A 27,469-nucleotide genomic window follows, 5' to 3' on the forward strand; every position below is an offset into this window, starting at 1 on the left:
AGACATCACGCCTATGCAAGTGGGATGCAGGAGCCCTGGGTTATAATTCCAACCAGGCGAGTGACCTGGGAGTCCCAAACTAGTTGGGAAATCCCAGCTATAACCCCATCTTATGTTAAAAGGGTGCATATGTTCCTCTCCAAGGCCTCCTATGTGTCTAAGACCCCAGATACGAACAAGTTTTCCAATTCTAGTTGGTAATTCTAACATTGAGTTGAGCCGGAGGGGAAACAGCATGTTTCCATGAGAAACATGGAAAAGAAATTCAGGCAGGGCCGAAAGCTACATTCTTGTAGAGCAAGCATTTAACCTTCTCTCTGATCTGAAACACACACAGCCAGGAGAAACACTTCTGGAAGTTATTTCTAGGAGCGGATGGTAAATGGGAGGGGGGGGCTGTGGGTAGCCTGTGGTGCCTCCCAAGTTCTCCTTCAGCCCACCCACACCCAGTTACCATTTGCAAGCTGTTGAACTGGGACCAGAAAGCATCACTGAAGAAACTCAAGAGGAGAAAGATACATGTGCTTCACTGGAGAGGGTGAGAAGTGTATGGCTGAGTGGGAAAAAAAAAGTCACAGCTCACAGTATCATTGATTAATTGAGTGATTTTAGTCAAGTAATATTGATACATGGCTGAAAAAGCATGAAAATAAAATGAACACGTACGGGAATTACTATTAACATAAGCGATAACATCAAAACATCTGGTAAAATGCAGTTAAAAAAACAACACAAATGAAATGGAATGTAAAACATTTTCACAGTATTCAAAGCTTTTGTAGAGACTTAGGCTCTAAAAGAGGAGTACTACAGGAAGAAACTAGAGGAAACAGGAATTTCATCCATGTCCTGTGTATCTGCTGGTGACAGGTCAGAACGGCCAGTATGTTATTCCCTGCAGGCTGCCTAGGGTGCTCCCCTGAAACAGATCGCCTGAGCCTCCTGCAGCTATGAAGTTACGACACAGCAACCGGCTACTCAGAGTCTGATGAGAAAAACAGATTTTAGGTTTGGGAAATGGGATTGCTGTAATTCACACATCCAAATGCAAACTGGAGCTCTGATTGAATTCTGCCCTGGGGAGAACTTGGTGCTAACCCACAGGCACCAAGAGCCAAGTGTTACAGAGGATATTTTTAAAATAAAATGTTTTTGGAATCCTCACCCTCCATGCTATCTTCTAAGATAACTACAAATATTCTTCAAAGATTTAACTGAGTTCTGCCAAGGACCTCCCAGGACTCCATCCAGAACGATTATTGTAAAGCTTTACAAATCCCACCTTGGCCCTAGTGATAATTAGCAAATCACATGCAGACCTCCTCTCTCGGAAACCAATGACCGGGCCAATCAGTCTGCACATTGGTTGTGTTAGATACTTTGTGGAGAAAAACAAAGGTTCGTGAGAGTGCAGCTCTGAGCCTACAGATAGCCTCCCTTTTGGTTCTGAAATTGCTGATGTGATAGAGACAAAGCTGCTATGGGTCTAAAACCTTCAATAAAGTGACTAATGACATTCAAGGTCCTGGGACTCTGAGGTGGTGGTAAAACCTGCAGCTGCAATTCACATTTCCCATTCATTTTGAGCTATTTCTGAAGCTGTTGCTTCCTACCTGAGAATTCCCATTTAGAGAGCTGCACAGCACAGTCACCTGCTCTTCTGTATTCTGTGGTAACTGCTAATGTTCCAGGTAAACCCCTCCACTAAGGACTCTGCCGCAGAGAGAGGGCCTGGTTGCATGAGGCACTTTGTCAAAATGAGCAGATACATATGAGCACTGAACTCTTGAGTGAATCAAATAGAACTAAGACCCATATCCATGCACTCAGGAACTTGCTCTGAATTTCAGTTTGACAACAGAAAAGTAGAATATTTCTAATTAGCTAATATATATATACACATTGTTTAATCATCCAAGATTTCAGGCAAATCACTTAAGGTCCCCAACACTTTACGACGAAAGGTCAGAGAGAACCCCACAAAAAAAGGTGTTAAAAGAATAGGATCACTAAGTGTGACAGGTTAATTATATCAGGATAACTCTCAGGTAGGTAACTAGGCGGGCATGCTGATTTTCATACTGGAATCTTCAAGAGTTAACAGAATCTACTATCCTTTCCTCTGGGTCAGGCTAGGGCCGCAGGGGGCCACTTTACAGCCTCACTGCAGCATCCTCACTGGGTATAAGCATCGGCCCAGAGGGACAATCATAAAAGTCCTCAAAGTATTGCAGAGAATTGAGAATCCGGCTTTGGGGGAAGAAATTAATATGCATTTTTTAGAACTACTTCCTGTACATTGGACAAGAGAGGTAAGTTGTCTAAGTGAACTGGCTTATATACATCACTGATTAAACATAAGGGCTTTGAGAAATATCTCAGGGCACTTGTGAAAAACTGCAGAGATGTTTTGCTTTTGAAACCCTCTCATTGGATGGGGACACCCCACCCATGTCAACTTTCTGTCTGCAGAAATGAAAAAAATATATGTAAAAAGTGCAGGGGGACAGACAGGCAGACTGTTCTGAATTTCTTTGATCTATAGGCAATCAAGTTCAAAGGAACTGTTTCTTTACAGGAAAGAAAAGAACGGAAAGCTCTGTGAGTTTTGCTAGGGGGTGTTAGGTTCTAGGGCAACCAAGGACTCTTCAGGAAGGAGAGCCACACGGCTACACTACCAGGGAAATCCACCTCCCTTGGCAAATGCCTGGGGCGAGCTGCTCCTCTGGGAAGCAGCCTCGGACGGATCAGGAGACCTTGTTCTATCACACCTTCTAAATGCTCAATGTAGACTGTTTTAAACCCTTGAAAAATAAGTGTGTGTTTTTCATTGTTCTTTTAAAAATGCGAAAAGGAAAAAACATGAGATTAGAATCCTAAGCTCTTCACCCAATTTCACAATTCACCCTGACTAGCAATTTGCTGGACTGTTCTAAAAATTTTTTTCATTTGTTTCTTTTTTAACTATGTGTTTTGAAAACTACAGCCTTCTCAGCCCGAAAATCGTCATCTCTCTCAGGCTCACCGTGGTTTCCTTTTTCTGACACGAAGGCAGGTACAGGCTGCCCCTCCACATGTCTTGGGGGTAAGATCATACCCTGGGCTCATAGGAACCGAAACTTTGGGGCATCTGAGACTGGCTGATTCAGATCCAAAGACAATCACACGGAAAGACTGTGGGCAAAGCCGGAGATGTCTCTCCCCCGGTCCCTTTGCTGTCACTATTACATAATGGACTTGCACTTTTCCTCCCTGCACTTACCACTTTCTGGGCTTGACTTTAATTGTAAGTGTGGTATGGGTCTGTTTCCATTTAAAGCAGACAGAAAGAAACTACTCTGGACCTGAAAGCAACGTGACTTGCCAATTATTAGAATTTTCTAGTTGAAAGGCATAGATCAGCCAGTAGATCCACACCAACAAGTTGCAAAATGCAGTTTTTGCTGCTGGCTCTCACTTTCTGCCCAATCCCCCTTTTTGTATTTTAGTGACTACATCGCTGGTGGAAATGGTTTGTCACCTCCTCCTGTGCAGTGGCTGCTGCTCCATACTGTGGATCTTAAAAACCTTCCTAAGCTAAATGACTCTTGCCTTACCTGGCCATGGCTACCCTGGGGTTTGGAGCGTGGCTATGGAGGGAAGGGAGCGGGAATGCTGCAAGAACAAGCCGACTGGATTACAATGTCCACTACCGACAGGCGCAGTGCGTGTGTGTGGCCCACAGGATTCCCAGGGCACTGTCCCCCTGCCCCCACCCCACCCGAGGCTCCCTCCCCGCCCCGCCCCCGTGAGAATCACTTAAACACGGACTGAAAGGTGGGGCACTCGTGGTTTTTCATTTTCTTCATGAAGTTTTTGAACTCTTTGTTTTTCTTGTCCCACTTGTGGATGGCTGTCAGCAAGTACTGGCTCTTCACCTTGCGGCCCATGATGAGGAAGTGGTGGCTGAGGTTGTCCAGCTGGTGGCAGGGACAGTCGGCCCCATTCTTCAGGTACAGCACGAGCTTCTTCAGGTCCTTCTTCTTGATGGGCCCCAACTTCAGAGGCTTCTTCTTCTTGGGGACAATCTTCTTGTCACCATTTTCTTTTTTCACTTCTTTTATTTTCATCCTCAGTGCTAGAGATGGAGAGGACAGAAGAAAAGAGGGGAAGAGAAAGCATTTAGAACGCAGCTTTTCTTTTTTTGATCCTCCAAGTGATTGCATTTTATCATTTAATTTTATTTTTTGCTTATACTTTCTTCTTTCAAATATATATATATTTAATTTTAGATTCAGGGGCACACGCGCAGAGTTGGTTTCATGGGGATATTGCATGATGCTGAGGTTTGGGCTTCTAATAATCCCATCACCCAGGCAGCAATTACAGTGTCAGTCATCCTCCCTAACGTCTTTTGGACTATCCAGTGTTTACTGTAGAACAAAGCTTTTCATCTAGAACAATAACCCAAGTGTACAGCTGCGGTGGAGGAGAAAATGAAAGGCAAGTAACAAGTCAAGAAACCGGCAGTTTTATCCATAAAAACCAAGGTCTGTAATCCCAGCACTTTGGGAGGCCAAAGCGGGTGTATCACCTGAGGTCAGGAGTTCAAGACCAGCCTGGCCAGCATGGTGAAACCCCATCTCTACTAAACATACAAAAATTAGCCAGGCACGGTGGCAGGTGTCCATAATCCCAGCTACTAAGGAGGCTGAAGCAGTTGAATTGTTTGAACCCGGGGGGCGGAGGTTGCAGTGAGCCAAGATTGTGCCACCGCTCTCCAGCCTGAGGGACAAAGCAAGACTCCATCTCAAAAATAAAAATAAAAATAAAGGTCTCAGTTACCCATTCTGCCACTGCCTCCGCCCTGTATTCTGTGATATCAAGTGGTATCTCTCTGTAATGGCCATCGGTACCAGGAGATCCTCAAATAAATTTCAAAACTAAATCACATTGCTCTTTTTAAAAATACAGTGACTCAGAATATCATGCACTGCTTTAAGAGAAAAAAGGGTCCTATAACCCAATTTAATCCACACGATCTGATGCTATTGATCTCAGCATTCAAAAACAAAAAACCCTGAGTGTTTTTGCTTTTTATTGTTGTCTTTGTGGAGGCAGGGTCTCACTCTATTGCCCAGGCTGGAGTGCAGTGTCTCGATCTCAGCTCACTGCAGCCCCAAATTCCCGGGCTCAAGCAATTCTTCCACCTCAGCCTCCCAAGTAGCTGAGATTACAGGCATGCACCATCATGTCTGGCTGATTTTTGTTTGTTTGTTTGTTTTGTTTTGTTTTGTTTTGAGACGGGTCTCACTATGTTGCCCAGAACTTCTGGACTCAAGAAATCCTCCCTCCTCAGCCTCCCAAAGTGTTGGGATTACAGGTATGAGCCACCATGCCTGACCATGAGGGTTTCTTTTTGTTTGGTTTTGTTTTAAAGAGCAAGTTACTGGTTTAGTATTTTAACATTGAAAGACCTATAATTCCTTGAAAATTGAGTCCTATAAAATGACAGGCAGAACTATGTGTGTGCACTCAGCAAGGGAAAGTTAAAGATTGCTTCAAATGGTCATGCTTCCTGCATTAAACATCAACGTCCAACCACAGCATGGGAGAAATCAGTTTCTACTACTGGGTCTCTATGGCGGTAAGATAGCAGGTACTGCTAGTATCAGTCAATCGCTAATCAACCACTAATCCCCACTGACAGGCAGTACTGATCTTCTGCCAACTGAGAAGACCTACACAAAATCCAAATCTACTTTGACCTCCTGGCAGATTAGAGCAAGTCCTGGTGAAGTCCTAATTGATAAATCCAGGTGATGAGCTCTCTTCAAATCCAATATGGTACCAGGGCTGCTTCTGTTCTCAACTCCCAGGAGGATGGGAAACCGGTCCATTCACCAGCTCTGCTTTCTCTTTTCTCTGTCCCAATGGACACTGAATTAACAGTGTTAACCTGTGAGCTACATCCTGTAGCCATGGCTCCACAGGGGCTACTGATGAAGATAAATGAGCGTGGATGCGCTCTATAAACAAAGCAGCGAACACACAGTGTCGCTGGTACAATCAACTCCCCTTTAAGACTGGCCAACCCCAGATATTCCCAAAGGAGTTGGAAATCACTTTCTAGGTGCCAGTCACCAGGTAATTTGCATATCCTCTGAATTCTTTTTAATAGAAAATTACCAAGGCCCCTCTTTTTAATGACGCAAGGCTTCCACCCACACACCCTGTGGAAAGTCTTGAACCTGAACTAAATCACAATGGCTAACAATTACGAAAGCATGTGACCTGCCAGAACACATGCTAAGTATTTTCCGTGCATTTCCTCAAGTTAATTCTAACAACTCCAGGAGGAAGGCATAATTATTTTCCCATCTAATAGATGAGAAAACTGAGGCATAGCGGGTTAAGTTGACTTGCCTAAAGTCACTAATCCTAAGTTGAAACCCATGTCTAAATGTGCACTTTTAATCTGGATGTTGTCCATGCTGACTCTATGGTTCCAAAATTCTTTAGAATGAACGGCAAACTTAGAGTACTGATTAAATGGACCAAGAAGATCATGGAGAGGAGTTCAGACCCTCTTCCCAGTTTCACCTACATTTCAAAATGACTTCACTTATGAAATGGCAAAAGAGTACCTCCTGGTTGAAAAAGACTTCTCTGGCAAAGGAGAAACTGCATTTGTGAAAGCTTTATTATTTAATATTTTAATTTATTTTATTCATTAGAGATGGGAGAAATCAATACACACTCCAGCTGACAAGGCAGGTGCCCTCTTTTCTGCAGAGAATTGAGCCATCATAATACAGTACCCACCATGTGCTGGGCTCTGAAGATGAGAATGGGATATGTCTATCTATGACTCCTTGTTTAATACTCCCAGCAACCACGTTAAGAAGGCATCAATAGTACTTCATTATAATCAAGGAGAAGGACTCAGGTTAAGTAAAACAGCATGAGGCCAGAGTTTGTAAGAGACAGAATCAGGATCAGAAGCCACACCTAACCCCAAAACCACTCTCTCCTGCCATACATACCACAACCCGGTTAGAAATGATATTGCTTCAGTGGAAACTATTTCACTCTTCTGATCGTGTTGCTTTCAATCACACTTCAAATCAAAAATTAATGTTCCTTTGCCATGACCGTGTAAAGGAATGTAGTTTATACAGGTGGGGGAGCAGCGAGGGAGGAGAAATCAGAGTATGGGAATGTGTTACACATTAGACTTTACTTCTTGTCTTGCCACTTGGCCCCTTTCTTTTTTGAGGTGGGGAGAGCAGGGAAGAAGGCACATATGGCCAGAAATTACTAACATCTTTCCATCTTTCAAGGGTTTGTTTTAGGGGTGCAGATTACCAACAATGTTGAAAAGATCATGAGCCGTCCCGGGTGGATTTTTCCTCGTGAGTGTGTGTGCAGACTCCCACCATGCTGCATCCCACGGCTGCTGGGGCGAGGGCAGGTGCTGGCCCAGGAGCAGCCCGGAACTGATCACCACCACCCCATCCCAGGGCCCCAGTGATGTTGCCCATGGGCTGAATTTGCAATGTACATGGTGGTGGTGGTGGACAAACAGAAGCCCAGAAGGTAGCAGCTGGGGCAACCACTGGATACAGTCCCAGGTCCTGGGTTCTTCTTTGAGTCTCAGTTCTCTGTCTGTAAAGTGCAGGGCACCATACGACTGCAGGCTTGGTGGATCAACCATCCGAGGAGCCCCTGCTGGGTACTTCCAGGAAACGGCAAGGCTTATCTCCAGCACTATCCCCACCCTGTGCTCCCTCCATGCTTCCCTCATTGCGCACCCTGCTGTGCCTGGAGGATAGGGCTAAGACTAAACTACCACCTTGGGCCCTGGATCTCAGCTCCCTGTAACAGCTAGACCCTGATCTAAAACCAAACAACAAAATTTTAAAATGATGTGTTTTTTTTCTTAAGCAACAATTTCAACATCCTCCAAGGGTAAGACATGACTCCCACCTAGGCATCGGTGCCAGCAAGAATTCAGAGACCCAGAAACTTTGAAAACTCAAAATTTGAGGCTGCAACAAGAGCCTGTCTGGGTCTTTCTCGGGAAATCTTAAAATAATCCATTACATTTGAGTAGGCCATTATGCTTTCATTCCACCTGCAGTCACCCAAACCATTTTTGCTCACAACTCATACTTCCTTGGTAGGCTCCCCGAAGAAGCCTGGCCCTATTTGGGAAGCTGAAATGAGAATAAGGAAGTCATCACACACCATCCCAAACCCTCACATTCTTCAAAGCCGTCTCTTCCTCCTGACTCCCTGCTTCTACGAATGGTGCCTCCAACCCTCCCAAGCCTGAGACATCCTACCCATGACTTTGAACATAAGGCAACCATTGGCCCAAAGCCAGTCATTTCATAACCAGTCCTGTGGAATGGCTGTAGGAATCCAGGAAGGGTCTGTGGGGAAAGGTGGCATGGGGTTGCATTAGGAATCAACCTATAACTCATCTGAGTGCAGATGATAGTAGCAATGAAGGGTAAAGTACAGAGAGAAAGAGGGACACCAGGGAGCACCTTCGTCGGGTGAAAGGAAGAAGAGTTACTGTAAATGCCATGAGAGGCCCCGCTGGGAAACCAGGCAGCCCAGTGTCATGAAAACCACAGGGTCCATTTAAATGGAGGAAACACCCGTCAACCCTAAGGGCCGAAGAGCTTAAGAATGAGTCTGAAACTAGACCACTTAACTGGATGATTAGGGGGCCATGGCAGCCCACAGGAGGCCAGGATCCAGAGTGGTGAGGGCAAATTCCAGAGAGCAAAAATCCAACGGGAAGGGAAAACGGAAGGGAAAAGAAGACAGAAGCCATCCCACCAAGCTTCCGGACTGAGTGTGAAGGAGCATTCCCAGGCACACTAGGATTAGACTGAGCACATGCAATCGTTCCCACTCTTCTTGAACTCAGTTTAAAATTATAGTCAAAAAAACAAGTTACAAACACATGCAAGAAAGTGGTAAAGGAAACATGATCGTATCAACAACGTTTTGTATGATAGAAAGTAAATGGATGGTAGAATCTAGCTTAAAAGGGAGAAGAAAAGCTAAATGCAGACAGGGATGCCAGTAAAGTACAGAGAAAAGAAGAAAAAGAGGGACAGACAGGGACACCTGTCTGTTTCAGTAAGAAACAAGCCCATCAGCAGAGCAGGTCACACAAATGCTCCTGAACTGGGGCCCCCGGACACTCCTGAACTCCATCACAGAGGCTGTCAATGTTGGGATTGGCAGCAAGTTCACATAGGGACACTCAGACCCACTCCCCTGGGCCTTGAGTCCAGGTGGCTGCCCTCACCAACTCCAGCAATAGCCACAGGCTTCATTCCATACAGAAGGCCTGTAGTCCCTGCTACTCGGGAGGCTGAGGTAGGAGAATCGCTTGAACCCAGGAGGCAGAGGTTGCAGTGAGCTGAGATTGCACCACTGCACTTCAGCCTGGGTGACAAAGCAAGACTCCATCTCAGAAAAAAAAAAAAAAAAAAAGGAAAGGAAAAACAAAGAAGGCCTGAACCTGCAGACAGCCTGCGGCTGGGATATACTAGACACAGAAGAGGACAGGACAGGGTGCTGCTGTGTGAACACCAAAGGGTTACATGAATGTCTGCATATTGAAGAATGAGACACTCGCGTCTTAGAACACTACATTTATATGTCTGTGTCAGAAGATTGGGTGGTTTTTCTCTAAAGAAATTATTAGGCTGTTGCAAAAGTAGTCGTGGTCTTTGCCATTACTTTCAGTTGCAAAAACCATAGTTACTTCTGCATCAACCTAAGAGTAGTTCAAAAGAAAAGACCTATGGGCCCTCTGCAAAATTCTCCAGTGAGGCCCAACAAATCACAGGCCCTGCATGTACACAAAGAGCTTCCAACTTCGTGTCTCACTGTTAAATTCAAATGGACAGTCAAGGACTGGCAGGTATTTAAGGAAAGCCTCCAAATGTGAATGGCAAAGACCGAACATTCAAAACAGAAAAGGAAGAAAAGGAATTCAGAGATAACAGAGACAATGCAGGGAGTATTAAAAAAAAAAAAATTTCGCTTTTTGCCTTGTTGCACTCCTAAAAGCAAGATGGGTCACCAGTGGCTCTCCTGGAGTCACCCAAAAAAATTAGGCCAGGGTTCTCGCTCTTGTCATTACGGCCTCAACATGTGCTGCCAGTGTTTCCATCAGTATGCAGAGGAGGTAGGCTTCATTAAGTTACACTAAGTGAGCTTCTTTGAATGGATTATCCAGCACATCCACCAAATGAAAGAAACCATGGTAGCTCTCTGTACATAAAATAAAATTAAAAAAAAAAAAACTTTAAAAATTGATAATATGGCCAGGCATGGTGGCCCACACCTGTAATCTCAGCACTTAGGGAGGCTGAGGCAAGCAGATCACTTGAACCCAAGAGTTAGAGACCAGCCTGGGCAACATAGTGAGACCCCGTCTCTACCAAAAAAAAAAAAAAAAATTAGCCAGGTATGGTGGTGCATGCCTGTAGTCCCAGCTACTTAGGAAGCCGAGGTGAGAAGATCACCTGAGTCTGGGGAGATTGAGGCTGCAGTGAGCTATAATTGCACCCCTGCACTCCAGCCTAGGTGAGAGAGTGAGACCCTCCCTCAAAAAAATTGTTTTAAATGATAATAAATTAGATAAGACTTTTGTATTCCTAAAACAAGAACAGAAAGCTATTAAAAGGAATGTTCAGAGACTAGGAAAGATTACTTGGAAATTTAAAATATAAGAAGAAATGTATAATTCAAGATAAGTAAAAACATGTAAAAGAAAGAAAATAAATATGCAGTACACTACATGGCTCAGCTGCAAATAATATTTACAGAATTCTAATAAATTAAACATTCAATATTAACCAAAAGTGTGATATAACTATATTGGAAAGATAGTATAAAAGAGATAAATCTTTAACTTCAATAACAGAAAATCAATAAATAATGGTTTTAAGATAAGGTTGAAGAGGCCAGGCATAGTGGCTCACGCCTGTAATCCCAGCACTTTGGGAGGCCAAGGCAGGTTGATCACTTGGAGCCAAGAGTTCAAGACCAGGCCAGCCCAGCCAACATGGCAAAACCCCATCTCTACTGAAAATACAAAAATTAGCCTGTGTAGTGGCATGTGCCTAAAATTCCTGCTAATTGGGAGGCTGAGGTAGGAGAATCACTTGAACTCAGGAGGCAGACGTTGCAGTTAGCTGAGATCACACCACTGCACTCCAGGCTAGGTCACAGAGCCCAACTGTCTAAAAAACATTTTTTCAAGAATATTTTTAAAACTTTTTTTAAAAGATAAAGTTGAAGAAATTTCCTGAAAAGATGAACAAAATGACAAAGAAATGGGAAATAGAAGAAAGAAAAAGACAGAGAATCAATCCAAGAGTTTCAACATCTGAGAAAAGGGTATTATATAGCAAGAGAGAACCAAGAAAACAAATGGGAGAAAATACCAAAGAAATAATGCAAGAAAACTTTCCAGAATTCATTTCCTCAGGTTAAACAACACCCAGCTCAAAGAATCATGACATTTAGAAATATGAAGGACAAAAAGAACTCTTAAAATCTTCAAGAGAAAAGAGTAGACATCTAACACAAAGGATCAGTATCCCAGTTGCACTGGATTTACCAACGCAGACACTAGAAGCTGGAGGATAATGAATCAATGCCTTTAAAATTGCCAAAGTTTATACTGGGGCAAGCTATCAATCAGCATGCGAGAGTAGAATAAAAACATCTTTAGGCATTAAAAGGTTTTAAAACATCATCTTCCATGTGTCTTTTCTTAGGAAATTACTCAATGATGTGCTCTACAAAAATGCAGAATTTTTTGATTTATAAAATATATTATTAACCAGGCACAGTGGCTCACACCTGTAATCCTAGCACTTTGGGAGGCCGAGGCAGGCAGATTGCCTGAGTTCAAGAGTTCGAGACCAGCCTGGGCAACATGGCAAAACTCTGTCTCTACTAAAAATACAAAAACTTAGCCAGGTATGGTGGTGCGCACCTGTAGGCCCATCTACTCGGGAGGCTGAGGCAGGAGAATTGCTTAAACTAGGGAGGCAGAGGCTGCAGTGAGCTGAGATCATGCCACTCCAGCCTAGGCAACAGAGTAAGACTCTGTCTCAAAAGAAAAAAAAAAGGCATTATTAATGTTACTTTTGATTGAAAAGCAATAATTGTATACACTTATGGGTTACAATGTGATGTTTTGTATATGAGAAGGAATGATTAAATCAAGCTAATTAGCATGTCCATCATCTCACTTACCTATTTTTAAAAATGCAGAATTAAACAAGACACAGGATTCAGGAAACCAAAGGTCTAACCTAAGAAAGGAAAAGGAAGGCTTAGGATGGTTTTTCCAGAACAACTGTGTGGCAGGCTGTGATGTGCTTGGATTGAGGGATGCTGAGAAGGCTGGAGACGTGTGTGTGTCTCAGAGGGTGTTTCAGATGAGACTGACACGTGAGTCAGTGGGCTGGGAGAGTAAGATTCAGATCTCAATGTGGGCTGGCACTACCCAATCAGCTGTGAGGGCAGTCAGAATAAAGAAGGGAGAAGAAGATGGGTATTCAGCTTGTGGAGTTTCCGCTCTCCCTCCCTTCCCAATAATGGCTGTTTCTCTCCTCCTGCCCTTGCACATCAGACTCCATGTTTTTCGGCTCTGGGACTTTGGAGCTTGCACCAGTGGCCTCCTGGGGGCTCTCAGGCTTTCAGCCTCAGACTGGGGGCTGCATTGTTCTGAGGCTTCTCTGGTTCTCCAGCTTGCATACAGCCTATCGTGAGACTCTTCCGATCCTGTGAACCAATGCCCCTAATTAACTCCCTCCCATTTCCTGTTGATTCTGTTTCTCTGAAGAATCTTGTCTAACAAACAGGCGTAAAGCTCCATCAGCCCAGACCAACGGCAGGAAAGAGAACTCAGGCCGATTTCCTGATGCATATCTGCCAGAAAGCTTTTACGATGTAAAAGAAAGGAAATAAATATGCAGTACACTACACGGCTCAGCTGCAAATAATATTTATATAATTATAATAAATTAAACACTGAATATTAACCAAAAATGTGATATAACTATACTGGAAAGACAGTGTAAGAGAGATAAATCTTTAACTTCAATAACAGAAAATCAATAAAGAATGTTTAAATATTAAAAATAAGAAATCAAATTATAAACATGTTATTTATTTGCTCCAGTTTGCTGAATATGAAGAAATCACTAAAATCCTTGAAAATTATTACTTCTAGGTCATAGGAACTAGAGGTGGGAAGGGAACTGCAGCTTTTGTTAAAAACCTTTGGTTCCAATTTAACTTTTTAAACTATATTTATTTTGAATCAAAAGTTTTAAATTTAAAAAACTTACTGTCTAATAAAGAATGTCAGTATATACAAAATGTAAATGAACCACAAAATGTCAGATCATGAAGGAAATACAGAGATTTTACATCTCCAGACCCTTCACCCTCCATTCAGCTGGAGCAACTTGGCTATAGTTAGGACTTCTTAAGGGTTTTGAGTAAGAATTCTGCTTTCTCAACCAGCTTTTTGTTTCCTTTTTTTTTTTTCTTTTTTGAGAAGGAGGAGGGAGGCAGTCCACTGATTTAGTCAATCCCCATCATTTTTCACATAACAAAATCAAGTGGGTTAGAATGCGAATTATTTACTTAGAACTGGAAGATACATTAAATCTGGTTCAACCGATGCTCAAAAGTGAAGTCATTTGTCAGTATTTGCCTGGAACCTACTCCCTGCCTCTCTGCCCAGAGCTTTGTGTCTTACACGGCAGTTCCTCCAGTAGGAAAGCAAGAGGGGATGAATGGGGGCCTAGCCATCTGGGACGACGGGGCAAGCAGTTGGATCAATTTTTTCCAAAAGGTGCTGATAATAAAAAATCACCCAGAGGCAGATACCAGACCACACATTCTGATTCCTAAGAGACTTGCTTTGTCCCTAAATTGCTTTCTCTTTCAGAGGGGCCTAAAGTTCCCAAAGAGACAGATGACCTGAGAAGTAGAGGGCAAGCTAGTCACAGTGAGACTGGCAAACTCTTTTTTTTTTTTTTTTTTAGACAGAGTTTTGCTCTTTCGCCCAGGCTGGAGTGTGGTGGCGGAATTTCGGCTCACTGCAACCTCTGTCTCCTGGGTTCAAGCAATTCTCCTGCCTCAGCCTCCCGAGGAACTGGGACGACAGGTGCACACTGCCATGCCCGGCTAATTTTTTGTATTTTTAGTAGAGATGGGGTTTCACCATGTTAGCTAGGAGGGTCTTGATCTCCTGACCTCGTGATCCAAGACGCAAACTCTTTAAGAGACAGGATCTCGCTCTGTCGCCTAGGCTGGAGTGCGGTGGCGCCATCACAGCTCACTGGCGCCTTGATCTTCTGGGCTCAAGTGATCTTTCAACATCAGCCTCCTAAGTAGCTGTGACTACAAACATCCAGCACCACACCTGGCTAATTTTTTAATTTTTGTGTAGAAACAGGTTCTTGCCATCTTTCCCAGGGTGATCTCGAACTCCTGAGCTCAAATGATCCTCCCACCTCAGCCTCTCAAAGTGCTCTCAAAGATATGAGCCACCATACCATTCTGTAAACTCTACAAAGTGGCTTAGCCCAGCTTGGTTGATTGGGAAGGGCCCATAGACAGGCACCCCAGTGCACCAGTCCCGTGGGACTGCTCCACCCCTGCTACCCCACAGAGCCTCCAGGTGGAAAAGTCTGTTCATATACCAAAGCCTCACTAAACTGTGAAGACAGAGCACCGGTTTCTGCCTCCCAGCCCCAGATCACACATGTCTTGGGTAAGTAACCCTGAGGCCTGAGGCAGAAAGCACCCTCCCCAAGTCCGATTGTGCAAATGAGATTCAGTAACAGCGTTTGGCTGAAAGCAACCACAACCTCCTTCCAACACTCAGCAGAGGTCTGGGCACCATGGCGAGCTGGCTTTGCGGCGCTAGGGCCCAGATAAGTCCTACTGACAATGGCCTTGCAATGGCAGCTTAACAGACCCTTCTGTTCCCAGCAGGAGCCGATGTCTGGCATCATTAATTCGTTTAGCAGAGAAAGGGGCTTGTGCTTTGTCACAATAACTCAGCGTCTTTCCCCTGACCATAAGCCACATGCTGCATACTTAGATGCATTTGCTGACTACAAGACATACGTTACACACAAGAAAAGAAAAAAACTAAACTAAAAGAACAAGATCCAAAGCAGATTTCTTTTTCTCTCATCTCCAACAAACAAACAAACAAACAAAAAATAGCAGATGTGGAAAATGCTCCTGAGTGGCTCATTTGGGACAAATTATTTAATTGAAGTTGCCCTGTTTTCTGGACTCCAGACACCTTGGGGAGATGGCCAGGCAGGAGAGTAGAGATTACAACTTTGCAGAGCCCTTTCCCCAATACTCACATATGAACACACACACGCAAGCTCGTGTACAGATGGGCACACACACGCCGGCATCATCAATGCATACACACCAGCAGAATCAGTGTCAGTCATCCAGAATCCTGCTGCTAACTGCTTGATTTCCTGGATTGTGTTAAATCCCCACTGAGTTCAGCTAATGGTGCAAAATGAAAACCCCATTCTGAGAGCAAAATGTTGCCTGATGTGGTTTCATCTGGGAAGCCACGCATCTTGGGGAGCAAGGGCTTGGGCCTCAGAGTGGATCAGAGAAGAACTGGGGCCCCTCCCCTTCCCAGTGTGCACCTTAGCCTCTTCCACCCCCAGCCGCCCCCACCCCCCCACCACCGCCACCACCCTGCACTGGAGGGAGAGAGAAAAGAATAGGAGAATCACTTAAATAAAGTCCATCACTAGGATTGATAGAATCTTGGCTCTGAGTCCAGGCAAACCTGCCAAGGCAAACAGCTTTTCCTACCATGGGGTCACTGGTTTTTCATTCCTCTCCAATCTACCCCCTGGTGTTTGCCCAAACTGCAAGTTGAAATGTGGGATGGTCTCCTGGGAGGGAAAAGATAGGGAGTGGGCTTCAGAAAAGCCACAAACTATCCCTCGCTCTGAGAGATGCTGGAGTGAGCATCATCAGAATCACCTGGAGGATTGTTAAAAATGCAGACCGCTGGGCTACACCCCTGGAGCTCCTGAGTCAGCAGCCATGAGATGGGGCTCAGGAATCTGCATTGCTTTTTATTTTTAGAGACCAAGTCTGACTCTATCGCCCAGGTCAGAGTACAGTGGTGCGATCACAGCTCACTGCAGCCTTGAGCTCCAGGGCTCAAGAGATCCTCCTGAGTAACTGGGACTATAGGCATGAGCCACCACACCACCTAATTTAAAAAAAAAAAAAAAAAAAAACTTTAGTTTTGTACAGATGGTGTCTCACTATGTTTCCAAGGCTGGTCTCAAACTTCTGGCCTCAAGAGATCCTCCCATCTTGGCCTCTCAAAGTGCTGGAATTACAGGCATGAGCCACTGTGCCTGGCCAGGAATGTGCATTTCTAACAAGTCCCCAAGTGATGTTAATGCTGCTGGTCTGGGGATCACACTTGAGAACCACTGGTTTAAAGAGTCTGAGGGTTGGGACAGGGTGGGTTGTTTGGTTTGTCACTTTGGTTATTCACAGTGGTACATTTTAAGGACTCTTTCTTGGATGATATCTAAATATCCTAGAGGCCCAGGACAGCCCCCCAAACCCACTGGAGCTCAGGTGGAAGCCAGCAAAATTGGCACAGGCCTGTCCAAGACACAGCGGAGCTAGGGCAAGGTGGTCAGCACTACTTACAGAATTGCTGAGGTCTATTCCAGAGCTGTGGGTGCTTGCAAAGTCAAGAAAACAAGAGCTTGGATAGCAAGAAGCAGGACATTTAGAGGAAAGGACCCCAAGTGGAGAGTCAGCAGACTCCAGCTGACCAACCCCACCACCCACGTTTTAGTGGATTAGACTCCACCATTAACCTTTAGCATAAACTTGGGTAAAATCATTTTTCTTCTCTGGCTCCCAGCATAGCCATTTGCAAAATGAATATGTTCATTCATTGAGATGGACCCATTCATCTCAGTCTCCCTGCCTGCAATGGCGAGCTACAGCTGCATCTTCCTATTTCCTTTCCCTGTCTTTGAAATCCAGTAGAGAATCCCAGACCACACAATGGGAACATCCCACATCTCAGATGGCAACAATGCCCAAGCCGCTCCACCCCCAGAGGCCTTGCTTGTATGTGCCCGAGGCCAGCCCTGCAGGGCAGATAGCAGCACAAGAGCACCATCTTGGTCACAAAGTTGTCTAAACTCAAAGACAGCTCCCGAAAAACACCTGACACACTCCACACAAAATAATCAGCAGGTCTTCGTGCCATCCCATGTGACAGATGGGGAGCAGAGGCCTAGGGGGCTGCTGACCCCTTCACTGAGAGACCCCTGACAAAGTTAGTCCAATGCCTCTGCAAAATGGCAGCAGGTGCACCTCACTCTTCTCCCTTTATCATGTTCTCGGTTTGTTCCCTCTGAAGGAAGGGGGTGCAGGTCACCTGTGCTTCAGGCTAAGCTACAGACCATCTTCTCCCTGATGCCTCCCCAGCCCAGTCTAGCCTTGGCCTTCCTGGGTCTCCTTGCCTCAACATTGATGCAGCAGAGCTCTGCAGGAGAACGACCCAGGAGTGTTCCCACCTCTCCTCCTCCCCTCTGCGATCTCATGTAGGACATGGCCCACAACTCATCCACTCTCTGTTCAATGACTAGTGCAATGCCCGATGCATCAGGCGGCTCAGCTAAACACTCATAGGGCACACAAATGAACAGAGAAATGGAAAGAGCTCAGCCACTGCCTGGATGTTCACAGACTCACTCGTGAGACTGGAACTCTCTGCACAGACCTCCACTTCAGCACTAACAACAACAGCAAGAGCCAGTGGTCACTGAGTGCTCGCCCAGGCCGGGGTCTGGTCTATACACCTATCAGTAGACGCACTCCAGGACACCTCTAACAGCCTAGAAGGCAGATACTCCAATAATGACATCCAGTTTCTAGATGAAGACACCGGGACAGAAAGGTTCAAGTCCCACAACTAGTCCATGGCGGAGCTGGACTTTGATCCCAGAAGCCTGGCTCACAACATATAAATACTATCAGAGGCAAAATGAACCACATATGCAGAACAGGAGGCCTCTGTCTTGGGGGTCCCCTTTCTACTGGGGATAGCTGCTTTTCAGGCCTAGGGGCAGAGAAGGGTCTCACTGGCCCCTTTTCCCTCCAAGAGCTTTCTACGCATAAAGGGATTTAGAGAGGGAAACATCCCTCTGATCCATCATAGACAGCTCCAAAATACAAAGCTAAGAAAGCACAAAAAATGCCTATGTCCAAAATCCTTCATCCTCGCCATCACACGATTCTCTCCAACGCAAAAATAGAGGCCTCATCTCTCTGGACCTGATAGTGTCACAATCACAGTTCAAGGTTCTTGCTTATTCCCATTTCTGACTCCACCTATTTATCCAACTTTCTATACCTGAATAGTCTCTTTCTTTTTTTCAGCTTTCTAGGCTTTATGTCAACAGCAGGAAGGCTTGAAGACAGAGGCACCCTGGCAGCCTGCTCCGACTCCAGCCCTTGGTGGGCATGAGGTCCAGTCTGAGCCTGGGCCCAAGTCGCACACCTTCCCCAGCATAAGATGGGCAGCACCGGGCTTCCCTCCCAACCCCGGGGGGGGTGCAGGGGGAGGGCTGACAGAGCTCATACAGTTTTCCTTTGTGGGGTGGAGGGTCGGGGGGCAGTGCAGCAAAGCCCTGCCAGAGGCACACAATCATCCAGTGAGATGGCAACATACACCAAACAGGATGCAGAGGAACGCTGGCCTCTCAAAGCTGAAAAGTGTCTTGGCCTGAGACAGGTCTGGCTGAAGCCAAGAATCTAAAAAGTTAAGAGGAATCGGCACCCAGTCCTATCTCAAAGCCTGCCTTACCTCTGTTTTCTAGACTTTGCACTCCCTGCCCTACTCCGCTGGCATGCATTCAGGGCAGCCAGGTGGCATCGACCTCAAGCTGAATGCCCTGACTCCTGCTTCCAGGTCCCCGAACCCTCCCTGGGTCTTTCCTTCCTCTCAACCCATCCGGAGCCTACACACAAGTCACAAGGCAGAGGTTCTGAGAGCTGAAGGGAGCAAGCGGCAATAAAATCCCGTAAGACCCTGACTCTGCACGACCTTTCTGCTTCTTCAGGAAGCCATTTCTTGAGAAGAAACAAATGAAAAGCTTTCCCATGGCAGCAGGGGCTGCTGACCCACGGGGCCAAATTAGCACCCACAGAGGCACAAACAGCCCCGGCCCTAGAGGAGACCACAGAAGGCTACTAGATGGGCCAAGACTCGGGGCACACAGAGACAGAGCTTTGCAGGAACGAGCGCTCAGCCCGCAATCTGGAACACCTTCCCCAACTCCCAGATGCGCCCCTAGCATGCAGAAGGCAAGTGCTTTCTAAGTATCTCTACCAAGTGGCTCCACAACGGACAGATTCTTTTAATGTTCCAAGTACTCTCCAGGGACCATGCTTCCCTTCCTACTGAAGACAGTCAACATCCAGGTTTGGGGGCCAAGGCTGAGTCCCATGGGACAGGCCCATGAGCTCCCAGCAGGCATGACCACCTCTAATGTATACAGCTCCCTCTCCTCTATTTCCTTTTCCTGCCTCTCTTGCCGCCTGCCAAATGCTCCTACCTCATTTGTGGCCTTCCACCCCCTGCAGGGAGGGAGTGGGAGTCCTCTCTACTGCACCTTCTCCCCAAAGCCTCCAGCGTGCATCAGGGCTGCTATCACAGCCCACCTCACCAGCCTTCACCAGCAAGCTTTGCCCTGTTACGCAGCTGGACACATCCAGTGGGCCGGGCAGGCCCTTCAAGGATTTGCCAGTGGAGTGGGAGTGCAGTGCCCCTCACTCCCTCAGCGTTGGGGGATTGATGTTGCAGCCACAGACAGGGGAAAATAAAAGACAAATGTCAGCTTGCACACACCCATAGCTAGAGGCAAAGTCCCTTCAGAGCACAGAAGGGTTCAGCTCACGGCTGCCATCCAAAGAGTTCAGACACATTGAGGATGCAGAGGCAGCTAGTCAGTCCTCAGGAGCTATCCAAGCACCGTTGTGGCTCCTGTCTCTTGTGGATGGATGTGTCTAAAGGGGCATAATATAAACAACAGTCACAGGGTCAATCCGTCATTGACTGAGGGCTCACTGTGAAGCCATCCCTCGCATACCGCACACACCCTGGCTGAGCACGATCAGTAACCTGAGGAGCTGCATGCTGTGTGCAGGGGAAACCCCCACAGCCTACGGGGTGATGAATTTCATATACATGGCCAACTGGGAAAGGCACAGTCTCAAAATCTAGGATCCCCTTCCAACCTTGCTGACCGCTCTCTGGTGTTCTCACCTACCCTGACCATGATTTGCCCAGAGCACCTCTGGCAAATGCGTATGTCGTGCCTCATGGTCAACAAATAAACAGCTTTCAAAGGGTCCTCATTTGTATGTAGAGCTTGAAATTAGCTGCTAAGACAATTCACAAGACTGCTGGAGACCTTCAGAGCACTCAGGGCCAGGGACGTAAGAGGTGGCCCCTCCATTCCTCTCATCACCCTATAGGACTGGGTTGCTAAGGGCCTTTTGGGTAGCTGGTTGGTTGCTTCCCACATCTGCCTCTCACTGTCCCTGGTTTGCCTGCATGGCAAAGGGACTCTCACCCAAAGTGTTCAGATGTGTGCACCTTGTAACTCTGTGTTTTGTAATGTTAAAAATTAGGTTTTGGCCATGCAGGGTGACTCAGGCCTATAATCCCAACACTCTGGGAGGCCAAGGTAGGGGGATAGCTTGAGCCCAGGAGTTTGAGACCAGCCTGGGCAACATAGCAAGACTCAGTCTCTGCATTTTTTTTTAACTAGTCGGGTTTGGTCGTGTGGGTCTGTAGTCCCAGCTACTCAGAAGGCTGAGGTGGGAGGACTGCTTGAGCCCAGGAGGTCAGGCTATGATTGTGCCACTGCACTCCAATCTGGGAGGGAGAACAAGACCCTGCCTCCAAAAACACAAAAGAAAAAAAATGCTTGTTTGGAAATCTGAAATAGAAATAAATTAATAAATTTTAAAATAAAATAAAAATAAACTCAAGCATGGGAAAGCATTTTGAACATGGCAACATGTTCCTCTTACTTTTAATTCTGCATTATTTGGACATTTTTTATTTTATACAATGTGAATACATTGTCTTTTTGAAACTAAATATTCAAAAATAAATTATATACACAAATATATGTACAGAGTTATATACATGATTATCTATACTTTATTCATCCATTCATTTATTATTTTCCTAGCTTTCTGTCCAATTTTAAAGTACTGCCCTGCTTGCAGGAAAAGCCAGAGACATGCAAAGAAAGTTTTTTTACACTGATCGGGCCAAAATAACTCCAGCTTTAGAAATTTTGATTCATTTCCCTATGTTCTTTCAAGAAGCTCTCTGTGGCGATCTACAATCTCATTCTTCTTCATTCCACTCCAAAAGAATGAAGATTCCAATGTATCTCACAGATAAGAGCACTGCTGAATTTAGATTCTTGCTTTTATTACATGACCTTGGACGACATGACTCTCCATCCTGTTTCTTCTTTTCTTTCTAGATGTAGATTTCAATATCTTTCTTTATTAAGTTTCAAGTCAGTCATGTCTTTGTTTTTCCTTCCCTTTGCTACAGTAAAAAGTACTTTTCCCTGACAAGTGTCAGAATTAGACCACCAGGTAGGTGTCACATCTATCTCCTCCTCCGAGTCCCCTTCAGAGTGTGTGTGCCTCCCATAGAATGGGAGTAGGGTGATCTTTAGGCCTTGTCCCACGAATAGGTCACGGTCTCTGCATTAGACAGACCTGGTGGCCAGGTAAGAAACCCCATAAGGCCATCTAGACAGAAAACGTGCAGGCCCCCGATTGCTGTTTCAGCCATGCTCAAGATTTACTTAAAGACAATCCAATGAAGTGATCAGAAGATCAGGCCAAAGTCAGCAGCTAAACTTGTAAAAATCATTCAGATCAACGCTATTTTTACAGAAACTAAAAGAAAAAAACTTAAACTCCTCCAACTTTCTTTTCTTTTTTTTTTTTTTTTCTGAGACAGAGTTTCACTCTGTCACCCAGGCTGGAGTGCAGTTGCACAAAATCGGCTCACTGTAACCTCTGCCTCCCAGGTTCAAGTGATTCTCCTGCCTCAGCCTCCCGAGAGTAGCTGGGATTACAGGCACCCACCACCACATCTGCCTAATTTTTGTATTTTTAGTAGAGACAGGGTTTCGCCATGTTGGTCAGGCTGGTCTCTAACTCCTGACCTCAGGTGATCCACCCGCCTCGGCCTCCCAAAGTGCTGGGATTACAGGTGTGAGCCACCATGCCTGGCCAAACTCCTCCAATTTTCTTGTATCTATTGATGAGTTGGGCTAATACAAAGAGTTCATTAGAGCTTCTTCCTTTGCTCAGCCTGACTGTTCCATCCAACCTACTGCTGTACACAAGGTGTCCTAGCTGGGTCAGGGGACCCTCTAGGGGACTGCCTACAGCCCCACCAGCATTACCTGTTTGCCATGGCAAACTTAAAGACTGTCAGCAAGTAGGATCCAAACCTAGGCAGGCACATCTAGAGTGGCTGACCGGAGCCTCATCACTGAGTGAGGATGGGAAGCTAGATAATCCAAGAATAGTAAGAAAGAATCTGGTTCATTAGCCCAGACTCAAATGGAAGAGGAGGAGGAGAACGGCAGCTCCAGGTGCAGCACAGTGGCTATTATGGAAACCAGCCACAACTGTGGGAAGAAAGTGCTGGGTAAACACACTGAAGAGCTCTTTCACTAGAGGCTGGGACACACCAGGGCCCGGAGAACATTGCCGGAGGGCCCCTCCCACAGCGAACCCCACTCATGCGCTGGGGACAATGCTCTGGCGGCACTGTGATGGCTGAAAGTGCCACAGGGACCCTCAGGCTGGCAATGGAGCTACCACTCAGGAGACGCTGGGCTGCAAATAGCCAGGGACCTCCAGCATGGCTGACAGCAGCCAGGACAGCCGCTCAGGGCGGCAGCAAATGAAGTGACCTGCAGGGACTGCACCTGCTCACTCCACAGAGCCCAGCCTGCAGGACCACACCTGCTCACTCTACAGAGCCCAGGGAGGGTGGCATAGGGGGAGGGGTCTCCCTTGCCTCCTCTGAAGAGCACTCTGGGGTGAGGCAGAGGCAAAGCCTCTGGGAGCAGCTAGAAAGTGCAGGCAAGTGCAGGCTGGCAGGCTGACATGGCCTGCCATCATGCGTACCCCCAGGCTGTGAGGCCAGGGCCAATGCTCCAGTCCAGGCAGAAAGTACAGATTCAGTGTCTCATTGAGTTCACTCTGCCCTTCTTCCCTGAGGTCAGACACTCACTCTTCCCTATGTCCCACAGATGCACCCCAAGAGTAAGTGTAGGCCAAGCCAGCCTGACATTTAGTCCCCTCTGCTTCCAACCTGGTGGCCTATGCTGCCTGGTTTTCCACAATGGAGTTCCAGGTGAGATTTCCTCTGAAGACAAATTGTGCTTTGTGGCACATGAGTGTTTAAGGAACACGAACTTCACATATAACTGCACAGAATATTAAAGCACAATGGGATTTAAGAGGCTATCTAACCAAAGTCTCATTTTACCGATCAGAAAACTAAGGCCCAGAGAGAAAATGAGGCCCCCAGCCCCTCAGCCGTCACCATCTGAGCTTGCACCAGAACCAGGACTCCCGACTCCCTGGAGCCACTGCTGTCCCCTGCCCCTCATTCCCCACACACTATTCCCTTCAGGCACACATTTCTGGAAGGGTGACGTCCCAGCCCCTCAGGTTCCAGCCCCACAGGCTCAATCGGCCTCCCTCCTTTCTTCCACAAATGCAAGCAAGTCGCTCCCCACTTCCCTGCCAGAACAAAATGCCAAAAACTAGAGAACTAAGCCCCACTATAGGCTGAAGAAGTGCAGCCCCAGCTTACTATCAGATAAGTCATTTCCTGACAGAAATGCAGCTGCAGTGAGGCAGGAAAGCCGGGAGCCAGGGACCCTGAGGTCAGCCCGCCTGGCCGCACTCATCCCAGGACCATAGTCAGATACAACAGCCGGGCTGTGGCCCAGCCCTCCAGCCCTTCCAACTCAGGAAGCACTGAACCCCTGCGAGTGCCAGGGAGTGCCCCTGCCCTGCCTCCTCTGAAGAGCATTCTGGGGTGAGGCAGGGACCTAGGACAGACAGGCGTGCTCAGTTAGCTCAAGCAGAATGGAGGCTCCACCGGATGGGATGGCCAGGTCCAGGCTGGGGTCAAGAATGCCAATGATCCCTCCCAGCCGCCTTGGAAGTGGCCACCCTTTGGTGTTCTGTGTGGAGTTTTGGGGTGTGAGTCCCCAGGAACTCTCAGGCTGAGGGCTCCAGAGGAGGCACAGGCAACGTTTCCACTCCAACTCAGGGTCCTCATTCTATGGAACCAGGCAGGGGGAGGGCGTGGGTGGGTAAGTTAGAAGCGCAGAGTTTCCAGCTGGCCCAGACCTGATTCCTGGCACCACCCCACTCCCAAAGAGCATCGGGAATGGGGGGACAGGGATGGGGACGATGAACCCAAGAGAGAGAAACGCTCTGTGTTCCTCCCTGGGCTTGCCTGTTCCCGACTTCGAGTAATCATCCAAAACAAGGAAACCTGCCAGGAGATACATTAAGTCTGTAAGCGAAGAAGGCTCCGGGCAAAGAGCTGTCAGTCACAGGGAAAACCCAACACAATACATGGATTCTACTCCTGTTCCGAGGCAGGGGCGGTTCCCATTCAACCTTCCCACTGCCTCCCCCGCTGCACACACACGCGGACACAACTGTGAAGGCAAAAAAGGATTTGTTTTCCAAAGTCACCAGGAAAATCGACACCAAAGGAGGCAGAGGGAGTATGGGGCCGGTGGCTCCTCCTTGGATGAAAGAAGCAGGGGCAGGGGGAGGGGATTCAGCCCCGAGCCTGGACTTCATTCCACGTCCACGGGGCCTCCTTGCTGGCAACTGGAGGTCCGTTCCCAAAGAGTCACGGCCACTAGAATGCTCCAGGCCATCTGGCCTTCCTCTCCAAGACACGCAACGTGGAATGACTCCAGGATTCCGTCTTTACATACTCTGGCGTCATCCCTTTCTTCACTGAAGAGTGGGTCCACACACGAGATCGGGGGCAGCTAGGAACTAATTTCAAGGGTGGGATTCGTACACTGCTGGTGACCTAAAGAGATGGGGTCCCTAGTTGGCTCCTCCACCCTCCTCAGGAAGATCATCTTACACTCCACCAGAAGAAAGGTTCACCCACCAACACAGCCAACTGCTGGGGAGAAGTCACGAGCCAGAAAGCACACAGTGAGTGCCCTAAGCGTGGCATCTGAAGGGCTGAAAGAGTCCTGTAGGTCATGCCTCTGGCTTCCTGTCCAGTGCAGGCCTCCAGGTATCGCAGCTAAAAGGCCGCCAGGTCTCTGAATAACTTCCACAGTGGGACCCTACCACGGAACAAGGCAGTCCGCCCCTCTACGGAACAAAGTTTCATTTCCTCAAGCCCAGTTCTGCCGGTGCCACACAGGAGTGTTCCCTTTGCTGGACGGCACAGCCTTGGCCCTCACATCTGTTTTCCTCCTGACACCTGCAGTCCTAAGAGGTGGACATCCTGAAACACATGGGCTTGTCCATTTGAAGGGGGAATATGGGGAAGAGAATGGCCAGGCCCCGAGAAAGTGGGAAATGTCTAGGAATGACAGGCGTGCCAGCTCGTTTTCTCTCAGTTCACAGTTCCTCTTACACAAAATCTCTGCCATCGGCCGCCATGGCTGAAGCGATGCTGAGTGCTCATCCTAAATGCTGGCATCAGCTCAGAGGAACAGCATGGAGGGTGGGTTAGAGCACCAGGTCACGTGCCACTGCAGGCTGGTGGCCCCGATGCATCCATCCCACCTGTACCAGGGCCTGCTGTGGGCTCCGTTCCCTCTTTGGGGGTGAGCCTGACTCTACATCTCAAGCCTGGATTTTTCAAGCATCCTCTCTGATTTAATGCTTTCAATCTCAGGGTCTTCAGCTAATATTTGCTCTCCCTGTGGGTCCACAGAGAAGGTGAGCGGATAGATCGGTGTGTATTATAATAACCTCTGAAGTTCTTTTTAAACTTCTCTGAGAAATACATTACCTTTACTATCCTGGCTTCAATTTGGTATATCTATAAAATGCATTCACCTGCTATGGTTTAAGGAAAGTGCAGCATGTGTCACAAATGCTTTAAGGGAAGGGACCAGGGCGTCCTGACAGCCTTCACATAAACAGGAAGCCCTTCCAGGGATGCCACACGGAGCTGTGAGAGGGCAGCTGGGACTGGCCGCCACGGGGTGAATGACGAGTTAGAGGAGAACTGCACTTTGTACACTGGACATGGTAGCTCATGCCTATAGGCAGGAGGATAACTTGAGGCCAGGAGTTCAACACCAGCCTGGGCAACATAGCGAGACCCCGTTTCTATTTTTAAAAAATTAAAAATTTGGCAGGGCACAGAGGCTCATGCCTGTAATCTCAGCACTTTGGGAGGCTGAGGCAGGTGGATCACCTGCGGTCAGGAGTTCAAGACCAGCCTGGCCAACATGGTGAAACCCTGTCTCTACTAAAAATACAAAAATTAGCCAGGTGTGGTGGTGGGTGCCTGTAATCCCAGCTACTCAGGAGGCTGAGGCAGGAGAATCACTTGAACCCGGGAGGCAGAGGTTGTAGTGAGCCGAGATCACACCATCACACTCCAGCCTGGATGACAGAGTGAGACTCTGTCTCCAAAAAAATAAAATAAAAATAAAAATTAGCCACGCGTTGTGGTATGCACCTGTAGTCCCTGTACTTGGGAGGCAGAGGCAGAAAGATTGCTTGAGCCCAGAAGTTCGAGGCTGCAATGAGCTATGATTGTGCCACTGCAGTCCAGCCTGGGCAACAGAGACCCTGTCCAATAAATAAAAACTACATTGCACTTTGTAGTTTCCAAGACTCTTCCATACACACCAGCTCTGTGGGGGATGCATGATGGCCATCATTCGGCAAATGAGAAAACTGTGGTTCCACGCACTGCCTTTGGCCAAAGCCATGTGACTAGTAAATTGTGGGCAGGAATGAAAACTCAGTTCTGAGTTTTAGAAAGTAACTGCTTCCAAACTGCTTCCCCAAAGGAGGCTCTCTCCTACCCTATGCAGTGGAAGGGGCTCCTATGACGTCCGTCGCTGGGTTTCTGAGAACACGGGAAGCAGCAGCAGCACAGAGACACATTCAGGAGAGAGGCTGCAAATGCGGGGACCAGCCCAAGAAGATGGCACTGGGACCACGATGTCCAGCAGCTCCCAGCCCTGGTCAGAGACCACTGATCCACAGTTTATACAATGCACTGCCCTTTGCAGTGGTCCTATGCCCTCCACTG

At 47.0% G+C, this 27,469-nt stretch overlaps 1 protein-coding gene across 1 annotated transcript in view; it reads right to left on the bottom strand.

Moving 5' to 3' along the window:
* Window positions 1-587: 587 nt before the first annotated feature.
* The window catches only part of SFRP1 (secreted frizzled related protein 1), a 47,181-nt gene continuing 20,299 nt past the window's right edge, over window positions 588-27,469 (bottom strand). The window contains exon 4 of the mRNA XM_025394034.1: window positions 588-4,117. Within this exon, the coding sequence (XP_025249819.1) occupies window positions 3,795-4,117 (323 nt within the window). The 3' untranslated portion in view covers window positions 588-3,794. The remainder of the gene's footprint in view (window positions 4,118-27,469) is intronic.

This window comes from Theropithecus gelada, chromosome 8, assembly GCF_003255815.1.
Source record: "Theropithecus gelada isolate Dixy chromosome 8, Tgel_1.0, whole genome shotgun sequence".
NCBI classification, from domain to species: Eukaryota; Metazoa; Chordata; class Mammalia; order Primates; family Cercopithecidae; genus Theropithecus; species Theropithecus gelada.